This window comes from Scophthalmus maximus, chromosome 16 (genome assembly GCF_022379125.1).
Source record: "Scophthalmus maximus strain ysfricsl-2021 chromosome 16, ASM2237912v1, whole genome shotgun sequence".
Classification (NCBI taxonomy): Eukaryota; Metazoa; Chordata; class Actinopteri; order Pleuronectiformes; family Scophthalmidae; genus Scophthalmus; species Scophthalmus maximus.
The window spans coordinates 15,617,501-15,639,026 of NC_061530.1; the positions used below are offsets into that span (position 1 = coordinate 15,617,501).

Below are 21,526 nucleotides of genomic sequence, written 5' to 3' on the forward strand. Positions count from 1 at the left end.
CCTTTTCCTGTAAGCGCTGGAACTTGGCGGCTGGATGTAGAAGCCTGTTAAATCCCCCTAAAGCACTTAACGGGATTTTTTAGAAAAGCAAGTGGTAGAACGAGCCAACCTGCCCGCCCGGAGACGAGACTTCCGCTGACCACATTAGAGGGCCGGGAGATTCGGGGGTCCGCTTCCGCTGCTGGACTCGGGTCAGCAGGGGGGGGGGGGGCATTTCTGCCATTTGACGTTTTCGTGGTTTCACATGTTTTCGGTCACCTCTAGTAGTGTCTGGATGTACATATTTGGTCTGATCTACTCACGTTTTAAGCTCCATGTCACAAACCTTTCTCTACTTTAGGAACAGTCCATGGGAACTGAGTACCACAAACGTGACTTCATCCATTCGCCGCCACAGTTTTGAGGTGAAGGCAGAAGATTCATAGAGGAACTATCTCAAATAAGACCGCGACAAATTGCACTGCCGCGTGCAACTTCATGCAGAGGGGGGGGGGGGGGGTCCGACTCTTGTTCATATTTCCCTTTGGTACGATTTGTTTGGCCTGATGTGAAAGCGGCAATTGTGCTCCGCGCAACCACCAACCAAGACCCTTTGAATCGGTCTCAGTCCGATCACAAACAAATCCTGCAGTAGTTAGTCTGTGGTGCGGCAACATGATCCGACCTCGGTCTAACCCAACCACAAGGTGTAGTTTGAGCTGAGCGGCTTTCCGCGGCCTTGTGCACTGTGCAAACTGGGACGCGAATGAACATAATCATCAAGATGCTAGCAGCTAGGCAGAAAATGACACAAGGTCAGACCGGGACAAGGAACAAAGAATCATCGTCCACAGATTTGGACCCGAGCTAATAAACTCAAGGTTCGAAAAAACGTCTTTAGGCGACATCCAGACTAAAATGCTCCAGGCCCTTTTAATCTGAGAGACACAGACGCCCATGTTCTCATGCCACCCTTCTTCCTGAAGAGAACGAGCTGCGATACCCATGACTGCCCGTGGTGAATCACAAGCGTCCCTTTTCGCCCCCGGTCTTTCTTTCCGCCGGTGCCGTTCCTCATTCGTAGTATTATCTGCACCTGAGCAACCAACTGCAGAGTAAACCATCGACGACATCAAGCTTAGAGGAACTAGGACGTAGAGTAAGTGCTTGCAACCTTTTGCCTGTTTTTCGAGTCGCGACTGATTAACAACCAGTCAGGAAGCCGGTACGGGCGACAGCGCCATCGCTCCCAAACGTCTCCGTTTTTGCTCGGCCAGACGACAACGCAGCCGCGGGCTTTTCAAACTGAAACGAGGCGAGCGGCGTTTCCAAACTTCTCCGTTTGAGGCGCTCGAACAGTCCGGAGTAGCGCGGGCGGCAGCGGCTGTAACGTGGAAGCAGTGATGCGTTTCGAAAGGAAAGCGCGGCAATGTGGCTGTAGCCTCTGGTGTGACAATAGGAGGAGAGAAGAAGAAGTAGTGTAGCTTTTGGTAAAGCACGTCTAATTTCCCCGCGGTGGATATTTGTGTAGGAGGCCCAGGTTTGTCCACAGAGAGGCACCTGCCGTGGCAGCAGCCAGGGTAAACAGCCCCCCCCCCCCCCCCCCCCCCCCCCCCCGGCCCCGCCCCACCACAAGGCATGTATGCAGACACGCATGCACACAAGAGCCCCCCCCCCAGCCGCGTCCAGATAACAAACCTGAGTCAACACTGCCTCGCTCTGCTTTTGTTTTCTCTGCCTCCCCTCCTCTGTTCCCCTCCCACGTTCCAATCCCTGCAGAACCGCAAGGACCGGGGCTGAAAAGATGCAGGGACGGAGAGATAGTGAAAGAGAGGGAGAGAGAGGGAGAGAGAGGGGAGGTCTAAATTACAGCATGGGAATGCAAATGAGTGTATTTTATTTGGGGGGAGCCAAGGAGGGCAGGCAGGCTTTATTTTCCAGGCAGGAACAGCCCCTCTGTGGTCTCTGGATCGGTTTGAGCCTGAGCGAGGAAAAGAAAAGGAAAAGCGGACATTCTCACTCTGCCTTTCTACTTGGGGAGGAAGAGAGAAAGAAAAGAAGAAATACAACAACTAAAAAACCCACAACTCTCTGAGGCTGGTGCAGTCATAAAACAAAATGATATTTTTCTATGCTTTCACTCCACCACCACCGCCGCCGCCGCCGCCGCCTCCTCTTCCCATCTCTCCTTCACACAGTGCCCCCTCCTCCCCCTCCTCCTCCTCCTCCTCCTCCTCCACCACCCTTGGCAGAGACGCACTAAAGTTGCTGAAATATGGGCACAAATCAGCGCCTGACCAAACACTGCGCTGCCACCGCCGCCACCTCCCCCATCTGGAAAAACAAGAGCGAGAAAGTGCGCGTACCGCGAGAGGGAAAAGGGGACGAGGACGGAGGAAGCGGGTCGAGCCAGCTGCAGGTGGTCTCCAGATGTGGCGGCTCTGGGGACGGGCCACTCTGGCGCTGTCGAGGGCGACTCAGAACCCCCCCCTTTCCCCTTTTCCTTCCATCGCTCCTCCTTCTCCTCCAGTGACAGGAGCCATCTGGCCTGGCAGAGAGAGTGGAGACGCAGCAGAGTCCCCACCCTCCCAAGTGTGGCCCCTGCGTGCCACTCAGCAGAGTGCACAAGTAAATAAAATGCATGCACACACACACACACACACACACACACACACACACATATACACACAATGCCTCCTCCTTCTCTCTCCCCCCTCCGAAGCTGTCACATGGCTATTAACCCATCGAAGCTGCGGCCCAGCTGTGCTCCATTACGATAAATACAGCAGGGTCGCGGGGTCTTGTCAGCCAGGAGTCAGCCATCAGATACTATGAGGTGTCCACTTACAGCCTTTTAAAGCTCACTTTGCCCAAGAGTTACAGCCATTTCCATCATAATAAAGCCGCTCGTTTCATCTCCTACACCCTCTGGAGAGAAAACTCCCACCCGGGCCTACTCGTCCCCCTCCCTCCACCGTGGCAGATGATATTTCACACTTCGGGCGCCGACCCCTTTTCCCCACCAACCACCACCCGCTGTAACTGGAGTTTGCGTTTCGGTCACTCTACACGACACCTGGAGCACCTGACACCTTTCGGGCTGCGCCCCCGCTGCCCGGACGCCATCAGCTGATGGCACTTCATTTGAGCTAAAGTGCAATTGTCTCGGCGTAACAGGAAGTTTCTCCCAAAAAAGAAAAAAAGGAAAAAAAAGTGGAGAAGAGCCTAAAAACTTAAAGGTTTCCTGGAAGACAAATAATTTGACTTTTTTTTATTCATAGGAAAATAAAATTGCTTCCCCCCCTCTCTCCAATCGTCAGTCAGTACAATTCTGTAAAGAGTCGTTTTTTTCGGGGAAGGTTTGCCAGTTAAACCCCTGGCTGCTCCCCGCAGGCACACTCGGTCTTTGTAATGGGAATACTCTTTAAAAGGATTCCTGGGTAATTGTCTATGCTGCAGTAGAAACTGGGAATGGAGGAGAGTGGACTGTAATGGGTACAGGGCAGGAGAAACGTAATTGGCCACTGAGAGAGAGAGCGGGGAGAGAGACGCAGGGTCAGTGCCGCACTGCTCTCTCAAGGCTGCGTCCACACGTACACGTTCACATTTTTAACTCCGTGTCAGAAATAATGTCCCAGCAGAAAATGCATACCGTACGGCCCCTCGCGTGCACTGGTCCTGTGTGGTGCGCGTGTGTGCAGACGTGGGAACGAGGGAGAAGATTGCCTACTATACGCAGTTGGCGGCAATAAGTTGCGGGAAACGCGAAGCAAGCGCGCGTCTCAGTTTCTGCCCCCCCCGTCCGCTGGGTTTTAAAACAGAAGCGTGACCAGCAGCGTTTTCAAAAGTTTCAAATAAGAAAGTGATGCGTTTTTGAAAGCAAAACATATTAGTGCAGATGTTGCTTCAAATACCATTGTATAATAAAAACGTCCTTTTAGCAAAAAATCAGCCGGGGGGGGGGGGGGGGTGGCTTGTTTTTAATTTATTCAACATCTTAGCTTCTGCACTCTGGCATCAAGGAGGCTTTTTTTTCGCCCAGTCTTTGTCCTTCAGGGAAACAGCGTTCGGGTTCTAGACTCGCTGGACAAAAAAACAACAACACTAATGCTGGAAAATGTTGGACACAGAAATATTCTCATGTGTCTAAAATGTCCTAAAGATGTAAAAACACACACACACACACACACACACACACACACACACACACACAACACAGAGCTCTGAACGCTTGAAGGTTGTTGTTTTTTCGCCTTACCCTTGCTGCCCATTGTACACATTCTCACACGGGAGATGTTCTGAGAGGCCCTGCTGTGTTTGTTGGCTGCCGAGCTAAATGAATGGCATTCGGCAGCATTGATTTTGCAGCGCAGACCGCAGATCAAACCGCAGGACAAAAGGCCGAGGACGGGGGGGGACAATGGAGAGACACGGTGGGCCACGTGGGAAACGAACGACAACCGGTCGATCGGGACGACCACAGCCGACCACGGGCGCCCTCGTTCCAAGAAGGACCGGGCCTCGGAAACGTGCAACAACAAAAAAAAGGGGGGGGGGGAGCGGATGAGCTGGCAGCTGCTACACAACAAGATAACCCACTGTGTCGGTCAGACACACAAGTTCTTTCAGGGGAAAAATATCCACAGGAACACAAAAATACTGTTCTACCTTTCTTCCCCCCCCCCAATTCTTTTCATCTCCTCTCCTTCCTCAATCTTATTCTCCATCCTCTGTTCGCCCGCCTCTCTCCTTGCCCCTCCTCACTGGCCATAGAAGAAAGTAAATATGTGAGCAAGGTAAAGCAATCGGTTAACCTTTGAAATACCCTCGCAACGAGATCCGCCGCTCTTTACTCTTACTCAGCAGGGGGAAGAAGAAAAAAAATGAAATAGAGGAGAAAGAAGAAAAAACACACACACACACACACACACACACACACACACACACACACACACACACACACACACACACACACACACACACAATGTTGGCCACCACTTCAGAGGGGATATTCAATATCCATGAGCTTTTTCATTTCACACTGATGAATAATTCAGGGTGACCTGCCCACCACTGAGTGAGAGAAAGGGGGGGGGGGCAGACAAAAAAAAAGAAGGGGAGGACTGAGGAGGTGTGCAGAGGTAGTTGTCTGTTTTAGTGGATGCAGCTGTTGCCGTTCGACATGCATAAAACCAATCTCCTCCCCAGCTGCCGTGGAGGATGGAATAATATACGGCAGCATCGACGACAGATAATTAGGGAGATTACACCAAAGTGCTGCCGTTCTTACAACGCATGCATCGCCGCCGTCCTGTAGGCGATACAGCCACGGGACGGGACGGGACGGAGTGGGGGGGGGACTAGTAGAATAAACGATCTCGAATAGCTGAAGGTTTTCTTCTCGCCAATAATAACATGTAAGAAGATGAGCACACACGCTCATCGTCTCGTCATTAGCACTTAGCAGTGACCTAGACGCCTGTGGAGGAGCATGCAGGGAAAAGCAGCTAGATTCCAATCAGCTCGCCTTTGGTCATCGTTATGGAATCTGAAATAATCTTCATATTAAAAAAAAAGGCCCTTTAATTTTAAATGAAGATTTTTTTTTTTTTCCAGAAGATTTAATTGGTTGTTTCAAATCCAATTTAGGATCCGATTCATCTTCAAAGTAAGTTCGAGGAATACAAAGTCATCGTTACAAAGGATTGAAACTGTATTAAGTTGTCTTTTTTAATGACTTTTTTTTTTTTCCCCAGCATCTGACCACACCAGCCAGAAATGTAGGTTCGGAAATTCTGACAAAAACTTTTTGTCCATTAGAAACTCGTCTGACGCGGTTGTGATTATATTGAAAAAAAAAATTGGCATCAGAAGATGGGAGAAGACCTGAGATTCAAGGCTCACTGTCGGACAAGGACAAGCGCGCCTGACCCTGCGCGGAGGTCAGATGCTACTGTCGCGCACGCACACAAAAGCGCACACTCAAACACTGGAGCTGTCACAAGCAGGGGGAGACCAGCTGTTCCCCATTCGCTCGAAGGCTCCGTTCCCTCCGCGGGTTGGCTGGCTTCGCAGAAACCATTAATCCCTCTGTGAACGCAACCGATGGTTTGGAAAGATCAACCATGAGAAAACCGCGAGGGGGGGGGGGCAGGGGTGGCGGGGTACGAGGGGATGGGGCTCCAAAAACACTTTTTTTCCTTTCCTCATTTCGCTTGTTTTGTTTTCTGAGGGGGGGAAGAAGAAGAAAAAAAAACGAGGGAAAAAAAACGACTGCAGTGGAAAAATAGATTTTCCTGGCCATATTTCCCAGAGGACACAAACAATACAAGAGGCTAAGTGGAGATTGAGCTGCAGATAGTTCATGTAACATTTACCAGGTTCCTCGAGAAACTGGAGACACACGACAGAGGAGCTGCATACAGATAAGCGCCGAGGAATCGGGTGGTGAACGGTGAACATTTGACAACGCAATCTTTGCCGAGTATACTGTACAGTGGCGTGGAGGAAGCTGGTGCTTTCGCCCCGTTCTGTTAGTTTGTTTGTTTGTCAGCGGGATTAATCAAAAACTACCAAACGGATTAGCCGAGGGAGAACCCATTACATTTCGGCATGGATCCGGCCAATGGGGTTGATCCGGGAATTTATTTGATCACTTTCTGCAACATTGTTAAAGAAGTTTCTTGTTTGTTTTTTTTTACAAAAAACCCAGCTGAAACTTGTGCAAATATAAAATATGACGACTTAGTCTGGATGCGTTCATTGTTTACTTGTCTGGTTGTATTCTGTACCCAAAAGTACGGTTGGCGGGTAGGTGGGAGGTAAAGTATACAAGAGTTACAACTGTTCATCTCGTGGATGGAAAAACTCTGTTATTAAATAAAAATTGAATTAATAAAGTGATTCGATTGTGCAAGAGACGGACACACTGCGACAAAAGTGCATCACTGATACTCTACAACTACATGTTTGAATAGGCAACGTATCAATTCATACAATTCAAGTGTGCATCATGTTGTTAGTTCATGAGCAGGGTTACACTGAGTATAATACAGCGACATTCCCTGTAATAACCCCTGACCGGTGCCATGTGAGCCGAAATCTCTTCTCCCTCTCCACTCATTCATATCAGTGGGATTAGTGAGGATGACACACACCCCCACCCACATGTGATGCCTGCATAGTAACGCACACACACACACACACACACACACACACACACACACACACACACACACACACACACACACACACACACACACACACACACACACACACACACACACACACACACACACACACACACACACACACACACACACACACACACACACACACACACACACACACACACACACACACACTTCCATGCAAACACACACAGATGGCCGCTAGGATTTCCCCCACTCTTAATTCTCAGCCTTTTCCTAGACAGGTAACGTAAGCTGTTAGCTCTCCACAATAACCCCCAACCTATTTCCCGGTCAAGAAGAAGAAGTAAGGCAGGGGTCAAGAGACAAGTGCGGTCATGAAGTATTAGGACAGTCATTCATGGTCGCGTTGCCTCTGGACCGAGTCAAAATGAAACAAATGATTAAAGTTCACTTAAGTTCACACTTTAAGATGAACAGTGTAGGGTTTTATTTTGAAGGATAAAACAAATTGGGCATGTTTTAATTAAAATCTCTTTGGTTGCTAAAGTAGAGCCAAAACAATGGCAAACCTATCACTGTCACAATATTTTTTCGGACTGCACTATATATTCATAGTAACTGGTTCTGGGCAAAGGAAGACGGAGAGACAGACAGAGGAAACTTAAGGTCCTGTCCCCGTGTCCTGCTGTCAGCCCTGTCACATCCAGCCTCAGATGAAGACAAACACTTCCTGCTGCGGAGAGAGGGACATCTGTGTGCATGTGTGGCAGGACAGTGAGATGGGGCCGGCAGCACTGAGCGTTGTGTGTCCTTCAGCAACACACACGCGCGCGCGTGTGTACATCACGAGACACAAGTTAAACACACGCGAGGCAACACAAGCACCACATCATAGCACCTTCATACGACGAGAAAGCGGAGTGACAAGACACTACCTCGTGTCCCAAACACGCACAGCAATTCCCGGTGCGTCCAGAAACGCTGACACACGGGGAACGTTTTTCTTCCTCGAGCGCCAGTGGAAGACGAGCCCACTGAAACCAATGTCAGACACCTGAACAAAGCAGTTTAGCCGAGGGCAGCTGAGACCACATTAGGCATGCATCATCGTGGATGTTCGTCCTTTACGAACACAGGCCGGGAAATTAAAATCCCATTCAGGCCCCTCGCGGGAGCCATGCACTGGAAGGTTACATAACTGTAACAGTCGCAACGGAGATGGCTTCCTGTCAAAGGGGAGGGGAAAAAGGGGAACCTGCCATGTTTTGATCAACCCCCCTCGGCAAGCGACGGAAGCAACCTGTGCGCAGACTCACAAAGAAAACAGAAATCACACAGGTGAACACGTCAACTGACACAACCCATATGGCCTCGGGGGCCCGTTGCCAAGTTTGACTCACTCTCCTTCCTGTAAGCTACGAGGCCCCCCCCCCCCAGACACACACCGCCACCATCCCCACACTGCCTCCTAATTCTCCAGCCCAGAAAAGTAGAGCTGAAGATGTTCTGCGGATTATCTCCACAAGTAAAACCACGTGCCGGCAATTTGTGGACAACATGCAAGTGTCCACCTCAGTTAATCCACTGAGCGCGCGCGCGCGCGCACACACACACACACACACACACACACACACACACACACACACACACACACACACACACACACACACACACACACACACACACACACACACACACACACACACACACACACACACACACACACACACACACACACACACTGTGCAAGCCGCAAGCCAATCACGTCTCTAGCGAGCCCCGTGGCTATTCAGCATCACGTGACACGAAGGTTCAGTTTACCCACCTGTGCTGCTCTGGGGGATGCCACTGACAGACACATCCATGGCCAATGCGAGTGCTGCAAGGGCGCTCTCCCTGCTTTAGGCGGAAGGGAACTGTTGTGACTAAGCTCGACTCAAACGTTTAATGCCATTACTGACACTACTTACGGCTTCAGCCAACCAAGACGGCGCACGGTGGAGAGGAGTCCACTGGCAGGGCCCTCCCACCTGCAACTTGTACAGAAATATTTTTAGGCACCAGCGATTTCAGTTCTGCTCACGTCTTTTTTTTAATAACAAGTCTGCGCTGAGAAAAAAAAAAGAGAGAAGAGAATTCCACTATATACGTACACTTTGATGTGAGATGATAATAAGACGACGGGTTTGTAGTGGACGAACTAGCAATTTATTCAGTATGTGCAAGAGGAATGATGTGTCAACTTTTCATCAATATGCATGTTTGAACATAACACACCGGGCATGTAATCAGAGAAGCTCTTCACTGGTGTACTAGAGCCTTTGCACAAAAGTGAGAAGCAATCTCTCGAGATGTACACTCACTGTACACAGAGAGAGAGAGAGAGAGGGGAGGGGGGTAAGAGAAATGTTTTCATTAGGTGCCGTGCAACATCTTATTTTCACTCAGTTTTCTCCTGCTCCAAACTGAAAATGGCTGCTCAAGAAAGAAAAAAAAAGGGAGCAACAAGTGTACCAAATAAATGTGCAACGCCACACGCAGGGCTCCACTCTTCCCCTTTCCTTAAACGTGAAGATTATCTATCTCTGATTACCGCTGAAAAAGCTCGGTTGCCTGGCAACACACAATTAAGAAGTATGCTTTCCGATCGTCTGCAAGGGCTGCCCCATTATCAGATGAAGTTACTGAAGCAACAAATGTCAGCTACATACAAATGAGCTTGTTGTGCTCAGAGTGTATGTGAAGGGGGGGGGGCAGCCACACTGACCTTGGGCAAGCAGCGGATATTTTCATGAAGCCCCCCCCCCCCCAAGAACTCCTTCCGCCTCCTCAGAATCTTGCATCTTGCCTCTTATTTCGCCGACAACGCACGCCACTTCCATACTCTATAAGTGCAGCAGCCTACGGACCCATTAGAGAGGCGGGCGAGATGCAGGGTTACGTGGCTGAAAGGAAGGTTAAAAGATTCAATTCTTCCCCGAGCTCATCAGGAGGGGAATACATCAGCCTGTTATCAGCTGAAAAATCGAGCCCTTCGCGTGGAACCAACGCTCACCGTAAGCCGAACACTTTAAAAAAGGCAGCCACGCTACTCGCATTAACCTTGCATGAGACACGGAAGTTCTGCGGGACGTTATCTGTTCTGTGAGGCCCCTGAAGAGGATTTTTTTTTTCCTCGCAGTAATGCGGTTGAAAAGAAACCAGCGTTGTAGAAAACAAACAGACAAGATTACTCTCCCAACAGCACGTTTTACAAAACCTTCAAAAGTCTTTTCTTTCTTGGCTCTCGCTATATTCTTAAGATTCTTAAGACTTTGAAAGCGAGCATCATAGCTGCTGTTGTTCATTGGTAATGATCTTAATCCAATATATTTTATGCTGCTTCAGCAGTGAGATTTCCGCTCACCGTCTGAAATGACAATGATTGAATTTGTGCGAACAAACAAGTACGCAAAGGAACATTTAGCTGCACTGCAATGCAACCAGAATCTCAAACAGACAACAGGGTGTCTATTAAAAACAGTTGCCTATTATAGTCTACACAACTATACATCCAATTAGTGTAATTGAATTTGAGGCAGTTAAGCTACTGATTAGGAGAGAGTCCTGTGTAAAATAGAATAGCAGCGACTCTGCACCAAGGAAATAAGCCTTAACATAATAAAGAGGAGCTGGATGTTTATGTGTTTTTGATATTAACTAACCCCATGTTGTAAAAAAACGAAATAGTATAGTAGTATATTAGAAAAAAAACAGATAGTTAAGACTATCTGCTATTTAGTGCTAGCAAGTTTCAAACTGTTTTATAAATTAAACTTAACGGTTACTGAATTTTAATCACAACAAGTAAAATAAACTTTTTTAAAAAGCAAGGTGAAGCAACAAAACAACTGTAAAGCAAACTACTGCATTAAAATGATTCTGACCAGCAAACTAAGTGAAAGAAAAACACCAAAGAAATGTTGACCTCAATAACTGGAGCGTTGCTCATAAGAATTCAACTTGGTGATGAGACAGGATGCCCTCCAGCAAATGACACAACTCTGTTGCAATACATATAAACAGTTGTGTAGTTTAAAAAAGAAGAAGAATCACAGCAAAAGCTGCTTAACTTGTCAGACGCATCATACAAACTACTCCTGCATTCAAAAGTGTCAGAATGTTGTTTTGTGGTCTGCCAAAAATCTGTCTGTTATACTCTGAATAAAATCTCACAATGCATCTTATTTATCAACAAAACAAAATGAGAAAAAGAAAATTATTACCAAAACCTACAGAGAATATAAAGCAAAGAGGACAAAGAAAACATGAGAGACAGATTGAAGAACTTAGTGAGAAAGGCGAGGTTTGACATTACTTGTGTCAGGTGTGGTGACCATGGTTGAGACTATGACGGGAGGACCAGTGCGACGTCCAACCATCTTGGCGTTGTTAAGATTTTGCACTTGGAGAGCGGAGGAAGAAGTTGCGGGAGCAATGATACTCTCAGGAGCTGCACTGATTCCTTTCCGGAGCAGTTGGGGGCTGTGAAGGGGGCTTGGTGCTGCTACCGGCGATGTTAGGGGAAGGTTGGGGGCTCTCTTCATCAGTTCCATGGGGGAATAGGAGCCAGAGAAGGTCTTTGGTGCTGCTCCAGGGGTGCCCGGGGCTGGTGGAGGCTGTTGTCCAAGAGCAGACATGGCAAGACCGGTGTGGGCATTGTACATGGAGCTGGGTCTTGCCTGAGTCACAGCATTGCCATATCCTCCATGGCTTACTGGAAAAGCTCCACTTGCCAGGGGCCGTGCTCCTGGGTTGGTGGTGGTCTCCAGGAGGTGTTGGGAGGGTGCACTGCTGGGTCTCCTGCCAAGAAATTCTCCCATCCTGGGGGACATAGTCTGGAGAGTGGTGGGAGGCTGCTGCATCAGGCTGGGGTCCATGGTCAAACCCTGGGGCTGCATGTAGAGATCAGTGCGATGGCTAAAGCTGTTGGATCGTGTGCGTGGTGCTATCCCACTTGTCTTGCAACCCATCACCACACGGGAGAGAACACGGGCCTGGGCCAAGTTAGGGGCCACAGAGCGGACATCATGGTCCTCCATCATCCCAAGGGTGGCACTGGAATCAAAGCCATTTTGCAGCAGGAGAGTGATAGTGCTCTCAGCCAAGCCTTCAGCTCGCAGGAAAGCCAGGAAGGTAGGGTCCACCATCTTCTTGGGGTCTACAGTACTGGGATGGTAAAGAGGCATGGACATCATTCCAGCTGTGGCAGCCACCATGGCTGAACTGGGGTCATAGTTTGGGTCATAAGGCAGCCTCTGGGAGGCTATAGCTCCGTAAGCCCGGGGATGAGCTCCGTCCATTCCCTGGAAGGCTGGGTCCACCACAGAACTGGTCGCAGCTGGCTGACGGGAGTCGAGGGACAAGCTGTTTATATTGTTATAAGCTTGGCGAGCAGAGAGAGATGGTGGCTCAGCGGCATAAATAGAAAGAGGGGGCTGAGCCCCGTAGACTGCAGGAGCAGGAGAGCTGCCACCAATACGCTGGACGTCCGGGATCATCTTAGATCCCAGAGTTTCCCTGTACAAACGGCTCAGCTCATGAACAGGAGGGGGAGGAGGTGGTGGAGGAGGCGGGGGAGGAGGTGGAGGGGGAGGAGGAACAGGGTTAGGTGTAGAAGCAGAGGCTAGCACGGTAGGTGTGGCCCTTGCCTGTCCTTGATCCCAGGTAGGCCTCAGCCCCCTAGCGTTGGACCCATACTGCAGAGCTGATCTGGTGAGCAGGTGCTGATTATCCCTATAAAACACAGAATCTTCAAGTGGCTGACCAGATAAGGCACAGCCAGCAAGGTAGTATTCCAGAGGTGGAGCAGAGGCCGGGTTTGCCATCACTTGTCTAAGGTAGAGGCTGCTGCTCAGATCCGGCACAGAGTTCTTCCTCAGTAGCTGCTGTCTTTGCCGGTCCTGCTGCATCTGGGAGGCCTGGAGGACTGGATCCCGTTTCTCACCAAGGTCTTCGTGATGGTGAGACCACACTCCACCGTCTCCCCCACCCAATGCCAGAGAATTCCTACGCCCTGCAATGGTGCCACAGTAGTGACAGTGACTTGCAGCCTTGTGGTTCTGGCCTTCAATCCATTCAGGACCGTAATAGCCCAGAGAGCCACCAAAATGCGACTGCTCACTTGAGTTAGGCATCAGTGAAGACAATAACGCGGACAGCTATAAAAGCAGAAAATAGAGCCGGGTATTGTGTTTCAACTCTCCAGTTACACTCTACCCCCAATCAAAAGGGAGGAGTGGAGAGAAGAGGAGAAAAGGTGAAGTATGAGGTACCCTTTTACCTGATCTGCAGCTATAGGCCCTCCCCTCCCTCCAAAGAGTGTGCTATCATGTAGCTCCCTGCTGGCAGCATATCTAAATAATTCAGCCCTGGAAACATTAGAAATCCACAAGGACAGAGGCACAACATTTCAAACACAGAAAGAATACACACACACACACACACACACTCAAACATTAAAAAAACACACCTTTAGGGCGAGGATCTACTCCAATCTACAGCAGGTATCATGCTTGTGCTGGGCATCACGCTCACATCCCGCACTAAGGCCGTGAGTAAAGAAATTGGGCTAAAAACACATGCTGAACAATGACCACAGAATGGAGGAGGGGACGAGATGCTCTAATCCAATGGGGTTGATGCATGCTGCCATTGGCGGGGACAGCCCTGTCGTCCACAGCCTTTGCCACAAGGGGATTAGCATCAAACTAAAACCTGCTTAAGTCCACTGCCCTCTGTGACATCATTTGAACCAGATAGTGTACATAGCCAGCAAGCTGCTGAGGTGTTCCGCGAGTGTAGAGCTACAGAGTTTATGGTGCTTAGTGGTCACTGCTAACCGCTTCGTTGGCCTGCAGCCGGCATCCCTCTGAGCAAAAATGGATCCAGAGGGATCCGGCGGTTGGGGACTGACATGCTTGCTGAAGTGTGTCCCTAGAGAGAGGGGGAGGGGAATTGTTGCGAAGGCCTGACACACAAGTGCTACTGAGGGTCAGATTCAATCCGGTGGCTTCTAGAGGAGAGCCAGGAGATGCCCCACTTGAACCAAGAAGAATGCACAGCCTTCTCTACTGGGCAATGACAGATTCACATATGGCAATACACATATACAAATACACATACAGGCAAAGAGGAAAGAATATGCAGCCATACAATGTCTTTGAAATCAGCCATGTTGTAGTCAAATTTGTGTTTGAGCAATAAAGAACCTTTCCTTATTTTCCCCCCAGAAGTTCAATGTATACAAGTGCTAAAACAAACCCAAGAATACATCTTCAAAATGCTTGTTTTGTTTGACCAACAGTCCAAAACTGAAAGATATTGGATTTACAGTGATGCAAACTGAGAAAAAGAAGCCAGTTATAAAATTTGAAATACACCGTGTCAAATCAGCATAATTCAGTTACAAAAAAAGATATATATATATATATATATCCCTAACTGGAAATGTGTCATGCTATGCCAGCTTTAGAAAATGTTGATTCACAAAATGAATCAACATGAACTGCACTTATACCAACAAGAGTATTTCCCCTCACAGTTCCTCCTGCATACACCAATTGTACAAGAGAGCAGATATGGCTTATCTGAAATATTGCCATCAGAGATAACCACCAGTGTTTACTTGCCATGACAAGAGCAATGTAAACAGAAAACAGCGGCAGGGGGAGAAGAAAAGGGGGCTTTGATAAGTGTGTGATGGGGAAAAAAAGCTGATAAGACGGGAGGCTGCCAGCTTTGCCTTCACCTGCAAGACGGACAGCGTGGGATTGGACAAGGCATGAAGAGAAGGGGATATGATTGGACTGCGCTGGACCGTGACAACTAAAGATGGCTCCAAGCCTGGTTCCATTCTGCACTTTATTTCTCTTTGAAATAGGCAACAGGGCTTTAAAGGAAGGGTTTTTGCGGCAAGTCTCCAGGGACATAATGTGGATGCTCCTGAAGCTGAGACGCAGAGACAGTGTGACTGAGGGGGGTTAAATTTATTACAGTTTAGGAGTGACAAGCGACTGCTATATTACTGTGTCTCTTTACGTTGTCCCAGTACCTGTCAAGTCACAGAGGGAGACGCTGTAACCAACTTCTTTTCATTGTAGAGCTTAAGTGATGCAATCATGACATAAGAACAAAAAAAAAAAAAAAACAGACTGTTTCATCATGGAACATCCAAATTGGAGAGCATTAAGTAGGTCAAAACCAAAAAAGAAATCATGTCATTTTCCTTATGGCTCAGTCTAGGATGATGCACATCTGAAGGATGGTTTCTTTCATTGGAGGTAAAGCATACCTAGTAATTTACTTGCAGTGATTTCTCAGCACTATCCTGAGTCTCCCTGCGCCTTTTTGTCAGCTGTAAAACACACCATTAATCACCGTGTAGTATCTCTCTACGGCGATCGCAGACAATAACTTCTTTTAATAAGCCTCTTCCAGGGCCGCGTGTCACTCAGATCCCCGCTTCCCGACAAAAATATTAATAACAATAATAAACATCTCAAGCACGGCGGGGCCGGTGTTGTTAAATCCGAAACGAGGATATGACACATAACTCCTGCCATGCAAATCGCTGCGTTTCCCACAATTCATAAGCAAGAGGAGCTGGGGAGCCATATTCATCTTGTCTACATCCTCTGATATGCCTCTCATGAGAGCTGCTCCATAATTAAGTGAGCATGCTATATTACACCCATCAAGCAACAGGGACCCTGTACTTGGTAGCATGAATAATATAGCAGGAGAAAAGAAGCCCCCAAACTTACACGGCGGATATTTGGTGGACAGCATCAGAACCGGTGCCAACACTCGCTCGCTCGCTCCCTAGCTCACAGCCAATCACGCGGCTCTGCGAAAAGACCTCTGGGTACAATGTGTTGAACAGACGTCCAGCAACAGTCATGCCTTTGGAGCAATCTGGCCATCTTTCTAGGGCACAGGACGCTAACGGCAGGACTTGGCAGGCAGAGCAGGCAGGGATAGCTGCAGCGTGATTTACATAGCGGGCGACTCTACAACTGCTGATCCATTAAACTTTCATGGGGACTTCATAAATTAAAACCATGACTGGAAGATCTCGAAAATTCTACTCAATTACTGTGATTGTACAGTATATTAAAGCTTTAACGAGCCTGCGGGCCTTTTTCTTGCTCTAACACAAGCACTGGGAGGAAGGAGGGGCACCGGGGAGAGGAAAAACACATGGTACCGATTTCTGGTCGGATGGCTTTCAGAGGGTTCACATCTGCCGAGGAATCAAGACGCTGGCCTCTTTACCAACTCCCATGTCACACAGTTGCATGGGCGGGACGGACCACGGGGCAGCCCGAGAGACGCTACTGCAGGGCTTTTATTAGCAGGGCAAGACCTCTGCTAGACTCGGTGCGGCCGATTGAAGTTCCGTCTTCCATTTTAGCGGGTCGGTTCGCTCCCTCTTTGCCTCGTACACAGCCCTGTGCTCCGCCTGCCGATCGTTATAAAGCCAGCGGTCCATACTGCACCACAGATGGGGCAGACAGAAGGGAGAGACGACAGCCCGCTTGCTTTTTGGAGAGATGAGGAGTGTGCGGCCGAGTGAGAGGAGAGGAGAGGGATGGAGAGCAAGAGAGGGAGAGAAGAAGAGGGTGGAACAGAAAGTGTGACTTGCCCCCATCTCGCCGGTGAAAAAAGATGTGGGGTCTAGTTAAACGGAAAGGATTCAACAATATGTTCAGCTACCGTAAACTGTAAGCAAAAATGTAGTAGAGGGGAAACACACACAGATAAATCTAGTACTTTTTGGTTTACAAAACCTGGAGACCATTGTATTTAAATGTTTTTCGTCCAGCAACACACCCAACTAGTCATTCAGCACAAGGCCTCAATCTTTCATAAAATACAGTGTGAAATGAGCAGCATTTCTTAGTTTGTAATTTGCATCAGTAAAGACTGTATCCGATCAAAAAACTGTTTATCCATGACAGTTTCCAATCCACAATGCTAGTGACGGATGAGAATCTGAGGTTTATTTTCCTTTGAGCACAGGGCATGTGCTCGGCACATAAACAAAGAAACTATTGAAAGCATAGACAGACAAGACGATGGCATTTGCAAAAGAACGGACACCTGGCTGCATGTGAAACAACCTTTATCAGATTTCTGTGGTTGAAAGTCCACAAACCCTGTGATGTGACATCCCAATTTTCTCTCAGTTCTGACAACAGACTGTATGTAAAGATGGACGTGCTAGTTGCATGCAAAAAAATCACATCCTCCCTCACTACAAATCCATGCAACGATATAAAGACAAAAATAAATAAAACATATTGGTAATAAACAAATAGAACCGACACTGGAAATAACAACTGTCTGCTCAACTATTGTGTTTTGCTGCGCGAGGAGTACGGATAAATGGTGTTCCTAATTACTCCACCGGAAAGTGCCGTCATGTAACCAACGACATGAATAAAATGCAGATGTTGATTAAAACATTATCTGACTAGATTAGAGAGGCTTTAATCTAACGCAGAAGGGGGGGGGGGGGGGGGAAACACTGTTGCACTCGACAAGCAAAACAACAATCTTGGCAAAGGGGGCGGGAGACCCAGAATAAAAACAGATCAGGAGCAGAACTGTCCTCCCGTCCCTGCCACACGGCCCGGTCGCTGCAAAAATAATGAAAACCGGTTCAGCTCAAATTAAGCCGAGAACATGAAAGGACCCTGCGGCTGCGCGGCACGTGGGCCATGGGGGATCACACCTCATCCCCCCGCGTGTCACCCCTGAGAAAGAATGCGGGAGAGACGCAGCGATGGAGAAGAGGGAAAGCCTCCTCTCCATTCCTCATATCGCCGAATTAAAAGCTGATGCTTCCCAGCCGCTGCTTTGATTGAGCTAACTAACTAGCAGCTTCTGATGAAAACAGCTGCAACCGGCTCCCTGCCTCCGTATTTGCAGACAGGCCAGATTATGCTAAACACACATGAAGGACTTAAATGGCTTAATCAGCCTTGTCATCTAGCCACCGGGTTTCCTTAGATACGGCATTTCTGATCCCGCCGTCATCAATGCCAATGTCATACAGAGAGAATGAAGAATTTGGGCAATGGTAAAAAAAAAGGGGGGGAAAAACCCTGTATAATTTACACTTTGCGTGGCTTTGGAAAGTGTCTTGGACTAGCAGATGATTTTTAGTGTGGGGGGGGGGGGGGGGGGGGGGGCAATAGAAACAAAGGAAAAAGTCTTTGTTGGACAGTGCAGCATGTGTTGTCTCAGCAGACGTTCTCCTGAAAGAGAACGCTCCAGATTTCCTCTTGGACGAGGTCGAGGAGAGACGGCACGAACCAACGTGCCAAGTTGCCGGGCCCGGCCTGAAATGTGAACCTGGACTAGGATGAGTTCCCCACCCCACCCCCCCCCCCCCCCCCCCCCCCCCCCCCCCCACCCCCCCCCACCCCCCGATCGTGGCCAAAATAGGCCCTGTGAGGACTTTTTAATTTTTTTTTACCTGCGTGTGGAAGAAAAAAGCAGAGAGTCAATCAGCGTGACAGCCTCATCCCTCTGCTACATGCGATCAGTGGGACAACCTTGCCTGGTCGTTGGCTCCAGAACAGATCACAAGCTGCTTTTTCTCTTTTCTTTTTCTCTTTTTTCTTTTCTTGACGCTCCTCACCATGGCCGCCAGGGGACCGATTCGCTGATCCCCGTGCGACGGCCATCTGGAGAACGTGTCTGTGTGCGTGTGCGAGTCTGCGCGTGTGGAACACCGGCAGGTACGCCTCGCCACGAAGCGGCTCTGCGCGCATCACAGGGGCACCTGTTGCCGTCTCTCCGCGCGCCTCCTGCGGGCTTTGAGCTCGCACCAAGCGGCGCGGCCTAACTGCTGTCCCCTCGGGAATGACTAACTACTTCAGATGTCTGACTCACACGGATGCAACAGCTGGATGTGGACCGATACGCTCTACTCAGGAAGGATTTTCCACCAATGCACTATCCACCTGTGCTATTAAATATGACTATTTACAAGGGCCGGGGTGATTATTGCACTGTTGTTTATCGACTTACAGCTGAGTCCCATCACGCTGACACAATCTCATCTTTTTATTGTTTTTAAAAAAGTGCTAAATAATTCCTCGCGGATGAAAATGAATCCTTAAAAAAGGTGATTTTAGCTCACACGTTTCTTCGATGCAATGCTCAGCATTAGGGGTGAGAGGATCGATGCCGCGCACCAGCTGTTTTCAGACATGAACTCCGGAGTTCCTCCACACATGAGTAATAGAAATGAAAGTAGTAATTTTCAAAAAAGGGCTATTTCGTCTTCAAGGCTGAAGTATTCCATTTTCTGTCTTGTGTCACTGACATTGAAACTGACATTCTGGGAGGACAGAGGTTTGTTTTTTGTTCCGGGCTTGCACAGGATGTGCAGTTTATGTCCTTCATTTCACGCACACCCAGCGCTGAGGTGCTTACATCATGCTGCAAAACAAATATGCTGGCAGTGGGGGTAATGGTGCAACTAGCTTCATTTTCCAGCACTGCAGTCATGTCTGCCTCTCCCTGCGCCGGCTCCAGGAGGGCCCAGCGGCTTAACAAGCCTCTTGGGGACCCAGAGAGCAGAGAGGAGAGGATTTTACCTCAGGACACAGGCTGACACAGGCTGACACACACACACACACACACACACACACACACACACACTGCGCTAAGTCAAACAAGTGGGTTTAAAGATGCACATCCACAAAGCTTCAGACACAGTTTATACACCCACACAAAGCACAAAGACTCATATTCCTTGTTGCCGGGGCCGACTTTGTAGCTATGTGCACAGCAGGGGGCTCCTGCTCCCTGTGTTCAGGCCCTTCAGTGCAACGCCAGCGCTCTCTAATCCACAACCTAAAGCCTAATAATCACCGCAGTTCATGTGGTAAAATTGGCTACTTCCAAACAAGCCGTGACGGGGTGGAAAGCATTCAATCCCCTGCGGTACTCCAACTTTAGCTCAGATGTTTAGAGATTCTCAACAAACGTAAGTCACACAAACAGACATTCCTCAACAAACGAGCGGCGGCTCACAAGCGAGGCCGGAGTGAAGCCGTAAATATCATGTACATGCGGTGGTATATGACATGCGAGGATGTGCCAGGAGACAATTAGAGCAATCAATAGGTATTGATCACCCATAGGTGTCAGGGTTGTGCTAATAACAATAAGTGTAGTTGGCTTAGGGGGTGCGTTGCTCGGAAGCAATGTCAGTGAGGGAAGTAGAGGAACAAAGTGAGTAAAGAGGATTTCTGTGGCAGAGCTAGAGGCATATGTATTTTTATTTTGTTGGCAAAGTGGAGAGATAACACAGTTAAGTGTAACTGCAAAGCTTTACCTTCGCAAATCCGGTCCAGCCGCTGCCTCTTCACTTTGTGTTTGTCAGTCACGGACATGGCGTCAAACACAGCACGGCACGGGACGGCACGGCACGGCACGGCACGGCACGGCACGGCACGGCAGGGTACCCTCTCCTCCTTCGCCACAAAATACTGACAAGTTTCAGACTCCTAGTGCACTGTCAGCACTATTCCCCGGGGCATAACGCCACGGCACATACACCTGCAACAACGGCACGAAAAAACACAGAAAAAAAACCTGGTTAGACACAACACTGACACACACACACACACACACACATACACACACACACACACACACACTGTATACACACACATTATTGATGTACAAGTGCAGAAAAACTCTGACACGGGAAGGCATTAAAGAGTCCTTGACTACAAAGTCACTCAGCCCCTTGCTCACAAAGAGCCCAGGAAGCTGCGGGCGATAGATATACAAAATAAAAATAAAAAATGGGTGAATCACACACATTCTCTCTCACACACACACACACACTTACTCAGATACTATTGGTGACAAAGTTCCATATTTGCTCTAAAAAAATGACAAATCTTCAGAGCTCTAAACGCTCCACTCTTCCCCCGTTTGAGTTCTTCTTTCTTTTTACCGACAAACACTCATCCGAAGCTCCATCTACAGCAACGCGTCACCCCCGTCAAATTTCACTTGTTGATCGCAGTGACATTTGAGGTATCTCGACCTTAGACAAATAGCAATCTCCTCCCTCAAAGCCGTTCAAAACAACGCAAACACAGATTCATCCGGCAAACACTGATCTGCGGACGTGTAAAGGGAGGTGTTAGAAGTCGTGCGGGGGAGATTTAACGCCCGACGACAACCAAAAAAGGAAGAGGCTCTTGAGCTGAAATGCTGCACCTGAGGGATGACAGACTGTCGTGTAATGACACATTCAGGCCAACAGAGGGTAGTTAAAATCTACTCAGAGAGGAGGCACAGCATCTGACAATATATAT

At 48.6% G+C, this 21,526-nt stretch overlaps 1 protein-coding gene across 5 annotated transcripts in view; it reads right to left on the reverse strand.

Annotated features, from left to right (window-relative positions):
- LOC118288021 (C-terminal-binding protein 2) overlaps positions 1–21,526 on the reverse strand; it is an 89,807-nt gene that overhangs the window by 29,801 nt on the left and 38,480 nt on the right. For 2 of the 5 annotated variants that reach the window (XM_035613755.2, XM_035613757.2), the window contains exon 1: positions 11,491–13,324. In XM_035613755.2, coding sequence (XP_035469648.1) covers positions 11,491–13,309 — 1,819 coding nt within the window. In that variant the 5' untranslated portion in view covers positions 13,310–13,324. Of the gene's footprint in view, positions 1–8,958; positions 9,014–11,490; positions 13,325–20,529; positions 20,754–21,051; positions 21,075–21,526 lie in introns of those variants that run through there. The other 3 variants (XM_035613759.2, XM_035613758.2, XM_035613760.2) reach the window with 3 other exon arrangements.